Here is a 13,059-nt window from a genome sequence, read left to right as displayed (position 1 = left end):
AAAGCAGTACATTACTTCTGAAGGCTGCACAGACTAAGCATGGAATCTATCAGGCTGGACGGCTTGTTTATTTCAACTTCAGAATTTCTCAAAATATTAACATGGAGACAATAATGTATATTGGTCAAACCGAGCACGTACAATTCTGTCACCACGCTAGGTCGCAACGTGACAGCTGGTGACTTTTGTGAGCGGCATAATAACATTAGCCTGGCTGGAACATCTCCAGTGCTGGGTTTAAATATTCCCAAGCATCGGCTGGACAATGAGACGAAGCAAAATCTTCTGAGATTCTTAAAATGGGATTGCTGAAAGGTCAAGCTAGCAATTTTCCTTCTTAATATTCAAAACCAGGGGTGAAATTGGAGGTGCTGATCCTATATCTAGCCTAGGGGCCATCAGCAAACCCCCCTTTGAAATTTTCGGCTGATAATGCGATTCAGGGGAGGTTTTACATTTCACGGCGCTGCCACATGTGTCTTGGAAAAAAATTCGAAGCTGAGTCTCTAAATCCCCACTCTGCCCCTATCATGCTGAGAGCCACTGGACATGCCGATTGTCACTGGACAAGTGACAGTCTCTCTGTACTTCGGGTCCTTCATCTGTAAAATGAGAGGTTTGGAAGAATGGTCTTTAAGATCTCAGACAGTTCTGAAACTCCCTGAGTCTGCGAGGGGAAGTTATAAGATAATGAGGCTGAGTTTCAGTCACGGTGTGCGGATGGCATCACGTTGCTTTACATGGTACATTATCGACCAGTCCATTCAATGCGAGTCACGGCCACTTTTACTAGGCTGGTCAAGAAAGGAACACTTTTCAACATCTGTTTGCTCTGGGGTCTTGTTATGACACCTCAGAAACACTGTCTGAGATAATTTGCAAAGGAGAGCGTTAAAAACATCCTCCCACATCATGGTTCATTAAATCGCTCCACAGGCCTATCACGCAACGCTTCCAAGCGTCCATAGCTTCTAGGAAGCGTGGGATGAGTTAAATAAAGGTCAGCACATAAAATACAATTGTCCTCCACTTCCTATGGAGCTATTTTACTCTCTAAGTCATTTCCAAAGCATTTAAAATTTATATTAGACACATAGAAACTTTACTGAGATAAGTATCTGACCAAGAAAAAAAGAAGCAGTTGGTTACTCTAGAAAATTCTTTGGAATAAAGACCAAGAAGCGCAAGAGGAAGGGGAGACCGAACATGTAGCGAGTCACAGATATTCAGAGGGAGCTTACGGATCAAAGGCGGCCAGCAGGAAGTTTAGCAGGAGGCTGATGGACTGCTCCACCTGGATTTGGTGAGTGGTTGGCATCCTTTTGTTGAGCTGGTAAAAAATGGTGGAGAGCACAGCCTCCAATCGGGCCACGTTGAGTTCTATGTTCGGGTCCACGTTGTTCAGACCATTTTCCCTCAAAGCTTCTATGACGTTCCAAATGTCCACCAGGTGCACTACATACAACGAAAGCAGAGTGGACACATCAGACCAGAGTGCATGGAAAGGTAAATTCATTATTGTACATGTACCATCTGCCCTCTTTTGTCGAGATGCCTCATAGGCTTCGGTATGTGTTCCACTACTATAGGAGTGGACATCAGTAAAGGCACATAGGGCAGGATCTCAAAGAGCTGATGTACAAGGTGTAAACAGCAAACAAATGCTTTTCTGAACATCACAGTAGAGAGTGATTTCTATTCTTCATAATAGACCCTTGAAATACTTACATGTGAGGAATGTGAGAATCAAGGAAGTTAACTGACAAATGCAAAGGTCCAAGGGAAGTCACCTGGCATTTGTATCCAGGTCTAGTTGGCTTTTTAAAATATTGAGATATAATTGGTATATAACACTGTGTAAGTTTCAGGTGTTGATTCGATACATTTCTATATTGATTTGACACATTTCTATATTGCAGTATGATTACCACCATGGCGGTAGCTAACACATCATGTTCCATAATTATCAGTTCTTTTTTGTGGCGAGAACTTTTAAGATCCAGTTTCTTAGCAACTCTGAAGTATATAGTACTTGTGATTAAAATTAACAAGTCTATGTGGCTTTAAAGCATTTTCCCACTTGTACACACTGACCCCTTATAAAGAAAAGAGAAAACCAACACTTAAATTCTAGTGTTTGAAAGGCTATCAGAACTGCATTTGAGCATTTAAAATATTTTCATTTATTTACATATTTTTAGTAGTATGAGGTTTGAAATAAGAAAAAAGGGCAAGTTAAAGTAAGCAGGAAGGCAGGCGGGGGAAAAGGAAAAGTTATCTCTACAAGGCAGCAGTACAACTAAGGCACAGATCACTTAACTCACCTGATCAAGAACAGTTTCTTGGTTCCATTGTTAGTAAGCTCATGGAACTTAAGTCATGGTTACTTTCACTAGGATAGTCAAGAAATCCATTTCTATTTCTTTCCTGTTCACCCCGAGGTCTTGTTATGACATTCCCAGATAACATCACCACAATCAAGACGATGGACACGTGTATCAACCCCAAAGGTCTCCTCGTGCGCCTTCTGACCCATCCTGCTCCCCACTCCAGGCAACCACAGATCTGCTTTCCATCACTATTTTCTAGAATTCTATATCGCTGGAATCATACCATATGTACTCTTTTTTTGGTCTGTATTCTTTTATGTAGTGTAACTATTTTGAGAATCATCTATGTTGTTGCATGATAGTAGTTTGCTCCTTTTTTTTTTTTTTACTGCTGAATGGTATTCTGTTAAACGGATATGCCACCATTTGGTTATCAACTCACCTGTTGACGGACATTTGTGCTGCTCCAGTTATTGGTTATTATGAATAAAGCTGCTATGAACAATCATGTACAAATCTTTGTATAGACATATACTTCCATTCCTTTTGGTAAATACTTAGAAACAAAGTGGCTAGGTTGTATGGTAGGTGTATGTTTAATTATGAAACTTCCAAAGTGTTTTTCAAAGTAGCGGTAGTGTTTTACACTCCCATCAGGAGTGTGAGAGTTCCAGATTCTCCACATCTTCACCAAGTTTAAGGTTCACTTTTCATTACACTTTGGTGTTTGAAAATAAATATGTTGATTTTCTCAATGAAGTATATACTTATGTTTTAATTCCTGAGAACTACACACACCACATATGCTTTTCCACCAACAACTTTCAAGTTTTAGTCTCCTATCTCTTTGCTCACTTCTGATCTTATATTTGAAAAACAAAACTAACATCTATTGAGATCCTGGACTTGAAGTTGTAATTAACACCGGACTTGGAGTCCAAAGACCTAGGTCCACATCTAGCTCTTCTACTACAAGTGCATACCCTTTTAGCCTTGACTTACAGCCTCACTTTCCTCATCTATAAAGTGGGAATTGTGTTCATTAAATGGAAAAATGCATGAAATCAAAAGTGGTAGTGCCTGGTACATGGGTACGACACATTATACATGAACAAGTGAGTAATGTGAGTCATGTCAAAAGAAAACTTTTTGGCATATCTCTGGTTTGGAGCAGAGGAACACAAATCACTTTCCAACTGAATTACTTAAATATTTATTAGATTTGGATGAATTCAGATGTGATTCCAATTTTGCAACCTTCTCTGTATATCACATAACAAGGATGTTCTTTGTATTTCTTGATGTTATTTATCCAATTTTTCAATTTAGCAGGTGAGGTACTCCAAGGGAGATGGCATTACAAGTTGAATTTATTTATTAATTAAATTTTCTTGAGGGAAAGAGCTGGTATTCCTATAATTATTCCCTATATGTTTGATCTACAAATCCTCTGGATCTAGTCCTTGGGGATGTCTGGGTACAGGATACAAAGAGAGCAGTGATGATATCTCCCCCATCGTCCTGGTTGGTATCTGTGCCCAGGTAACCATAGGAAGTGGGGTACTGAACTATTCTGATCTGAATCCTGGCTATGGATCACATGAAACAGGCATTGGAGAAGAGGAATATGGACTGTGAACTTGAGCACAGGAGGGAGATGGCTACAAGGCAGGAAATGGCTGCTGGTGGAGGGAGATAGTCTGGACGGCTAGGTCTCTCCTGAGGAGGCGTTGTAGAGCACAGGGAGGCCCTCAGGATTCCCACAAGCGGAATAACACAGGTCCACGGGAGTGGCCAACAGACCCATAGGGAGGTTCCTTAGGCAATGTAGCCTCTGCGTGTCCAGCCTATACTCAACCTCTTCTCTTCCAAACCCACTTTCTCTGGGGTTCCCTTCTCTAGTGAATGGCACTAGCCCCCATCCCTCCCCCTGGTCCAGCCAGAATCTGCATTTCATCCCTGGGTCCTCACATCCCACATGCTCTCAGTGACCAAGTCCTATGAATATATCTCTTAAATGTCACTTTAACGCCTCCATTTCCATGGACCCTTATTTGCATCACCCAATTCCATCATCCATTGCTGTCTTCACGATCTCTTATTGGTTGACTAAATCAGTGCTTTTGCCTTTATTCTTTCTCCATTCCAATTCTTCCTACACACTGCAGTCAGAGTGATATTTCTGAACTGCAAATCTGACATGTCACTTGTATGCTGCTGAAAGTCCTTTAATAGCTTCTCATTAATTTGAAATCCAAACTCTTCAACATGTCTTGCAAAGTTCTTTTTGATCTGGCCTCATTTACTTCGTATCTATGTCTCATCCTCCGTAACTTAGTGTCAATACCATTTCTTCAAGGATGTCTTCTGGATCCCCTGCCTCTAGGTTTTGTATCCCTCCTATGTGTCACCTTAGAATCCTATTCTTCCCCATCACAGTATTTGTGGACTCTCTGTACAGACCAGCTGGTCATCTGTTTCCGCCAGCTGGTCATCTGTTTCCGCCTCTGCATCGCACATGCCACAGAAAGAGACTGCCTGTCATGATAATTGTTCACACCCCTAGCACTGTCACAGGGCCTCACACATCATAGGAGCTTAATGAATATTTGTTGGCTAAGTGAGTGCATGACAAGGAAATGACAACAGTGAAACAGGGTCTTCTAAGGATGCATTCAATCGCTAATGGCACAACAAGGCGTAGTCATGAACAATCACACAAGCCTTGGATTGAATCTTAGATATATCAACAGTCAAATTACTTGACTTCTCTGGATCTTCATCTTAGAAAAGCGGGGCTGATAACAGTCCTTACCCTCTGATGATGACTATGAAGGTTAAATGGGATGATGTCGGTAAAATGCTTGGCATAAGGCATATACCATAGGAAATAATAATGGCCTATGATTATAGACAAGTAAAACATCTGAAAATCATATGAAAGTTATTAAAAAAATAAATCTGTTCTGTATTTGTGTCTTTACACACCTAAGGTCTCAATATAAGGAAAAATAAAACACTAATTCTGGCTGTGAGGATAGTAATAAGTGACTTAAAAAAAACCTAGTTTTCATAATTATGCACTGGGCACTGTGGTGGGTCCTGGGGACTCGATGGCAAACCATACAGGTGTGGTTCCTGCCTCATGGACTAACAGTCTGGTGGGGATACAGGCATGCCTCACTATCGCACAAACAGATAATCAGAAATCATGACTTACTGTGACAGACAGGGTGCCAGGTACAAAACGGGATTACGACATGGTCGTGAAGGGGCCTGAAGAACAAGATAAGGTGGAGGAGCACTGTAACCGCTATACGGATTTTGGTCTTTATGCTAAGACACAGGTTTTGAACAGCAGAGTGACATGGTCAGTCATGCAGCTTAAAAATATCATTTCTGACAGTGAGGGAAGAAGGGAACAGAGGTGGACAGGCACACATGCAGAAATCGCTGGAGACTATGGCTCTAGTCCAAGTAAGAGACTGTGGCATTTTTACATAGGGGGTGGCAGTACGCAGACAACTATAATCATGCACATTATTTTCTAGGACTGGCAGAGTGGAAACGGTACAGATTTTGCCATCACAAAGACTGAGGTTTCACTCCTGGCTCCACTAATAACTGTAAAACTGTGGGCAAGTCATTTCACCTCTATACAGTTTATTATTCCCTTTTTAGAAATGAGAAAGCTAATGCCACCCAGAGGGAGTTGTAGTGAAGATAAAAGAGAAAAGGTATACACAAGTGCTGACCACAGGGCTTGGCGTGTAATATTTTGTATTAAAATAATTAAAGACTCTCTGATCTGCAGCCATGCTATGCTATTATTAATTTACAAGATTTATTATGAATCCAAACTTAAGCTTTAGCCCAGTCCTCCAAATTAAATAAACGAATTAACATACAACTTTGAGCATATATCATGTAGGTGATATCAGAGAAGCACAAACACCATCCCAGCCACAAAAGCAGATACCTATTCAGTTTGGTTGTCAAATATTCTGCGTTAGTGGAGTTTGAATTGATTTCACTGTATTTGTTAACAGAGACCTGGTAAGGAAGGCCTGCTTTCATAAAGATTTCTTGGAAGCTTTATTTCACTGGTAACTACTTTGAGAGGTTCAGATCACAGCACAGAGTGATACAAGTTGTACAAGTTCCTGGGTGGTTGATTGGGTTTCCACCTGATTTCCCTACTGGCTATCCATTATGACCTTGAGCAAGCCACTTAATGTCCTTAAGTTTCAGTTTCCTCCTCTGTAAAATGTGGACAATAACAGCTTTTCCATTGCAGGGTTATTGTGGGAAGCAAATGAGATAATCCATGTAAAGCACTTCACATGGTGTTTAGTGCATAACAAGCATTCAATACCTATTATTATTGAAAAAGGTAAGTATCACAAGCCTTTTGCTTAATTAAATAGGAACATTAAGAAATGAACTAAGTTGAGAGTCATTAGGAAGTTATTAAGAGGTCTGTTTTAAAGGTCTGACAGTTGTATGTTACTTACTGTTGAGCTATCAAGTCATTTTAGAAAACGAGGAATTTATTTAGGTCATGCAATGATGAATGTATAACACTAGATGGCACTGTGCACACTTTACTAAATATCCATCAAGCTTTAAATGTCCATCACAGAGCACCTACTATCACGCACAGGTGATAAGAAGTGGGGTTTCCTCATCTATAAAACTGCATACGTTTTATACTAATATATTACATAAGACATCAGTTTGCATAATGAAATTATTCAGATAACATTAACCATATCAAGAATAGACAAAATGTATTCTTTTTTTTTTTAAAGATTTTTTTTTTTTGATGTGGACCATTTTTAAGTCTTTATTGAATTTGTTACAATATTGCTTCTGCTGTTTGTTTTGTTTTTTTGGCCCCGAGGCATGTGGGATCCTAGCTCCCCAACCGGAGATTGAACCTGCACCCCCTGCATTGGAAGGCAAAGTCTTAACCACTGGATCACCAGGGAAGTCCTTTTTTTTTTTTTGCGGTACGCGGGCCTCTCACTGTTGTGGCCTCTCCCGTTGTGGAGCACAGGCTCCGGACACGCAGGCTCAGCGGCCATGGCTCACGGGCCTAGCCGCTGCGCAGAATGTGGGATCTTCGCGGATCGGGGCACGAACCCGTGTCCCCTGCATCGGCAGGCGGACTCCCAACCACTGTGCCACCAGGGAAGCCCGACAAAATGTATTCTTAAAAGCAGTATTTCACAGAATATTAAAAATAATATGTTAATTTCAGACATTTATTATTAACACGTCATGGTCTGTCTTTATAAATAAATGGAAATAGACAAAGCTTCAATAGTTTGCCTTAAATTCAGGCAATATCAGGAAGAAAATGGCTGGGTCAGAGGCAGGATGAGGGGGTGGGAGGAAATGTTTGTATGTGGGTAGAGAAGAGTTTGTTGATCTCAAGCGATGTTTCTTATCTGTTTGCTGATCTCTTACACTCTATTAACAAGAGATGGACTCTTTATATCATAGATATAGATGACTTAAATCCAAGTATCCCTGAGATAAGTGCAAAAATGCCAAACTCATTTATACCAGATAGAAATATATACCGAGGTCATAAACTTTATGAGAAGTAGGAGAATCATGTAAGTAGGGTAAAATCTGGAAGAGAGGGTACAGATAGGATAGGAAAATCAAAAGACACTTCATGAAATAGGGCTCCTCAAAATTCCCAATTCCAGATTCTACCACTTACTGATTCCAAAATTTAGCAGGATGGGAAAGGGTTTTGACAAAGCTCTCCACGTGACTCTTGACAATCACTGACTTATCAACCTTTAGAAGGCTCTCAGAGGGCTTGCAGCTGGGGAGAGTCAATAACCATCATCTGGTGACTTCATCTCATTCACTTTGGAGTGGTGGTTCTCAACTATGGCTGCACACTGGACTCACCTACAAGGCTATAAAATAGCTCCCTGGTGATGCTGCAGCTGCTGATCTAGGACCATACTTGGAATCCCAAGACACTAGGCTTGTTAGAGATGCAGACTCTCAGGTTCCCCACCCCAGACCTAGAGAATCATAATCTGCATTTTAACAACACCCCCAGGGAGCCTGAATTCACATTAAAGTATGAGAAGCACTGCTCTAAGGCAGAAGTTCTCAGTCCTTCGGCATCAAGACAGTCTCCTATGTTCTAATAGGTTGTGAGGCACATCACAAGAAGCTGGTCACTATCAATTTATACAGTTTAAGAATGATTTATGTAATTATGTCTGTACACATTTGAAAAGAAAAAGAACAAAGAATGTTTATTACTCGTCATCCAGCTTTACAAGGGTTAAGTAGCAACCCACTGCGATCAGCTACTGACAGTGTGCCCTGAGGGATGAAAAAACAGGATGAGGCATCCTGTGCTTCGTATAAATGGGCACCTAGATAGTTACGATGCCTATCTCAGGAAGAATTTCAATGACCCCAGGTTCTTGCATCTTCCTATACACAGACAAACACTAAAATCATTAACTTGAGATACCTGTTCTCTGCGCCTAGCAGTAATCTTTTACCAAGATGTATGTTTGACATCATGTACTTCCCAGCCAAAAAATTCATATATATATGAATTCATCCCCGTTACCCCATATAACCCTGCTACCTCTTTGGAGCAGCTCCTTAGACCTATCTCCCGGAGCACAGTCCTCTGTAAGACCCTGAATAAAACTTAAACTCACAACTCTTAGTTAGGCTGGGAATTGAACATAATCTGTCAATATGTCATTGGGAATATGCATACCCTCTAGTGTGTAGATGGTGTGTGTGTGTGTGTGTGTGTGTGTGTGTGTGTATGTGTGTGCATGCCCATACACATGTCCTCTCGTTTATGCTGTGGGTTTGGAGTGCCAAATTGTGTTAATTCACATAGCAGATCCTGAAAATATGTTTGTAGGCTTGTAGAAAAGTTAATTATGGATATTCATTCTTTTACTTGTCCAGTAAATTCTGATGCTCTTAGCACTAAAAGATGAGCACACATTGAAGCACTGTCTTCTTCCTATGACAGCTCTCAAATAGCAAATTTCATTCAGTATTCTAAATGCCAAGTAGACTTTAAGTAAAAATGCTTTTAAGGAGCTTCACGTGTTGGTCAGGCCGCCACAGGGTGGGGTGTGAGGGTGGGGAGAGGAATGTATCCCCTTGTGAGTGCCAGGAACGACTTCAGAGTCCTCTTCAAACTCATTACCCCAAGCCACTAACAAGCCTTCTTTCTTAGCCTTCCATTCCAGAGACTAAAACTTCATTCATACATTAAGTATTTATTCAGCCCTTATTATGTGGCAGCACTGTTCTGGGTTCTAGAATTAGCATCAACAAGACAGGCAGGTACCTGATCATACAGAACTTGTAAGTGGTGATGAATAGAGATATTTAGCAAACAAGTGTCTTGAGCATGCAACAACAATCTATTTTTTCTTATATAGAAAATAAATAGACTTAAAGATAGTAGATTTAGACTCAAGTCTTTCTTCATTTGTATAATAGGAACAATAATATCCACCTTTCTTATTTTATAGGTGTCCTGGGAATAACAAAAATGGAAAAAGTTTAGTAAAAATGTAAAGCACTATATACATTTTAGGCATTACTCTTATTTTTGAGAGAAAATTTACTGTCGTATTCAGATAGAATTATAAAAATCCCCTCCAAATTCTTTCAATTCTTTGCTCCACTCTGTCAGTTATAAAAATATTTGTCCCTTAATACAAGCTTTTTTTTCTATAATTTCAGGTTTGTTTTCCTCTTAACAGATGTGATGTTATAAAAACCCATGAGAGATTGTAACAGTGATGACTAGTTTAGTTCACTTTCAGATCAAATACTTTTCCTGAAATTCAGAGAGCATCAGCTCATGAGAAAAAATTTCAGCGTATCACTATTTACCATACATCTATTGCACGTATGGGCATAAACAAATGGAGAAAGACTGCCATATGCTTATACAGAGTTGGGAAAGGAAGCAAGAAATGAGATTCCATAATATTTTTGAAAGAAGTTAGATCCAACTGGAAATTTTAAAGATTCTACAATGCGTTACATGTTTGATGTGGTAGGTGATTTAACACAATAGGAGAGTCTGGCCCTAAAAGAGCTTGCGATTCCCACGGGAGAGACACATTCAGAAGGCCTAACTGAGGGCTTTCCTGGTGGCGCAGTGGTTGAGAGTCCACCTGCCGATGCAGGGGACACGGGTTCGTGCCCCGGTCTGGGAGGATCCCACATGCCGCGGAGCGGCTGGGCCCGTGAGCCATGGCCGCTGAGCCTGTGCGTCCAGAGCCTGTGCTCAGCAACGGGAGAGGCCACAACAGTGAGAGGCGCGCGTCCCAAAAAAAAAAAAAAAAAAAAAAAAGAAGGCCTAACTGAAGCCCTGTTCGAGACACTATGTTATCAAAAGTCCATATTCATAGAGCAGGTTAAAAAAACAAACAAACTGCTGGAGCTCAACATACAAGGATGCTATTGTGGGCTGGAGACTTTGGAAAGGTTTTAGAGGAGGGGAGGTAGAGCTCAAGATGGTTCCTGAATCAGGATATGAACACATGGAGATGAGGTCGGGAGGATACTCCAGCAGGAAGAGGGTCGAGGGACCAATGGCAGAGAGGAGTGAGTGATCATGGTGTAATCGGATCTTGTATTGACCTGACTGGGCCAGTGGAGTTTGTGCTGGGTTTACTGGAAAGCAGGGTCTATACCTTTGAAACCTTTCCTCTTGCCCATTATATGACTTCTCTAATTTTTTAGTAAGTAAACAGAGAGATTGAGAATTTGCATCCTGCAAAGTTTAATGCTTAATTTCATTTTCCAACTACCATGTCAGCTAATTCAGATCCCCAGCTACAGCCAAGCAGTCCAGGAGTGAAAATCAGAGGTGATCTTTAGAGCAGTGAGTGGATCTCAGATCGTGGCCTCTGATTCCATGTGTCTGGAGTTCAGCCAGGGCATCCCTAGGTTTCAGTAACTCCTTAGGTGATTTTGAAAAAGAAGGAAATCTGAGAAACACTGCTATGGAGCACGGCTTAAAGTAGCAGTCCCCAACCTTTTTGGCACCAAGGACTGGTTTTGTGGAAGACAATTCTTCCACGGATGGGGGGTGGGGAGGGATGGCTCAGGCGCTAATGAGAGCGGTAGGGAGCGATGGGGAGAGGCAGATGAAGCTTCCCTTGCTTGCCGCTGTTCATCTCCTGCTGTGCGGCCTGGTTCCTAACAGGCCCCGGGGGTTGGGGACCCTTGACTTAAAGGATGGAGTTAGATGAGAGACAGGAAGAAGAGGAAATTGATGCTCATTTGAGTCAGACAAATTTATTTTAAAAATATCATGAGAATCCCAAGAACACTGTGGTGGAGAAAGCCATGTGCAAATTAGCCAGTTAAGATTTTTCAAGTATATACTTTATGCCCTTATTCAGGTCTTTGAGCATGACAAAGTTGTGTTTAAAAAAGCTGTTAGGAACTCAGTTAAGTGCTATGCTTCACCAGGGTTAACAAATGCATTTTGATGTGATTTACACTGAAGATATTAGTCATCACTCACATTAACCAAACACTGAGTTCAGAAAGAAAATGTCAGCAAATGACAGTTTTCAGACTTGATCTCCATTAGTGAGCCATGAGCTATATACCTTTCTAAAATATGAATCTAAACAACATCTGAGTAGCTCACCAAATTATTTTCTGTTCCAAACTCAACATCTTCCTTGCTCTCAACATATGCCTTTATCACCAAGATAGTTCTCTTTGTTAAGGATCTTAGGGGAGAAGCATCATTTCTTACAAACATAACATTTTATTTTCACTTTAATTTCCTGGTTAAGGTGGATGATATAATAGACTTCAGGAAAAGGTCTACAACGTATTTTTGGTGTAAAATCAAACTGAGTATCGTGCTGGTCCTCAAAGGCCCTGGCAGTATATCCACTGCCTATCAGGAAAATGTATTCAGTTTTCCTTAAATTGTGTTTGCAGACTTCTGTGATTATTCAAAATGAGGCATGATAATTGTTGGCTCAATAGATGTCAGACTGTAAATGAAATTTAACCATGTTCAGTTGAATAAGCATTTATTAAGCCTATTAGTTTTCAAAGTATTGTACCAAGGATTGTAAAAATAATAAGAGAAGGTAAATGAAAAGAAATATCTGAACAATGATTAATTTCTCACCGTCAGTGTTCAACTTTGTTCAGAATATATTTAATAGCCTTAGAAGGAAGAAAATCTAGTATCTTATCTCCCCTCTGGGTAGTCATTTTAGATTTCACTGGATAACTCTGCATAGGTTTCTTCAATGTGCCCTAACTCTATCCTACATTCTACTGCCCTATTTTGGGCTTTTATTGACTTTGAATTAGATTTTTACAGCAAGTCTCCAGTTTCTGCCCTAAGAAATGTTAGGACAGATGGAAAAGGGCACTTTTTTTCTCCAGCCTCTGCGGGAGTGACCATCACAACTTAGACTTTGACCGGCTCAGTGTAGCTGCAACCAGACATCACTTGGCCTCAGGCTCCCGCCACGGACCTCCGAGGACGTCTCAGCACAGATACCGGACACTGCCTGCCAGCCTCACATGTGCAACCCAGAAGCTCGGGGGCGTTAAGTCCTGTAGGCTGCCCTTGGCCAGTGCAGGACAGAGCAGCTGGACTAGTGCCTCCTCCTTGTCAGCTCTGGATGGACAGCTCTGGGGTGCATTTCACAAGCTT

At 40.9% G+C, this 13,059-nt stretch overlaps 1 protein-coding gene across 3 annotated transcripts in view; it reads right to left on the bottom strand.

Moving 5' to 3' along the window:
• The window catches only part of DTNA (dystrobrevin alpha), a 274,470-nt gene that overhangs the window by 92,661 nt on the left and 168,750 nt on the right, over positions 1–13,059 (bottom strand). For all 3 annotated transcript variants that reach the window (XM_024764509.1, XM_024764517.1, XM_024764501.1), the window contains exon 5: positions 1,242–1,455. In XM_024764509.1, coding sequence (XP_024620277.1) covers positions 1,242–1,455 — 214 coding nt within the window. The remainder of the gene's footprint in view (positions 1–1,241; positions 1,456–13,059) is intronic.

Source organism: Neophocaena asiaeorientalis, unplaced genomic scaffold (assembly GCF_003031525.2).
Source record: "Neophocaena asiaeorientalis asiaeorientalis breed wild unplaced genomic scaffold, Neophocaena_asiaeorientalis_V1.1 scaffold210, whole genome shotgun sequence".
In the NCBI taxonomy this organism is placed as follows: domain Eukaryota; kingdom Metazoa; phylum Chordata; class Mammalia; order Artiodactyla; family Phocoenidae; genus Neophocaena; species Neophocaena asiaeorientalis.
The sequence above is the reverse complement of the archived record's forward strand: the minus strand, read 5'-3'. Positions and strand labels throughout refer to the sequence as shown.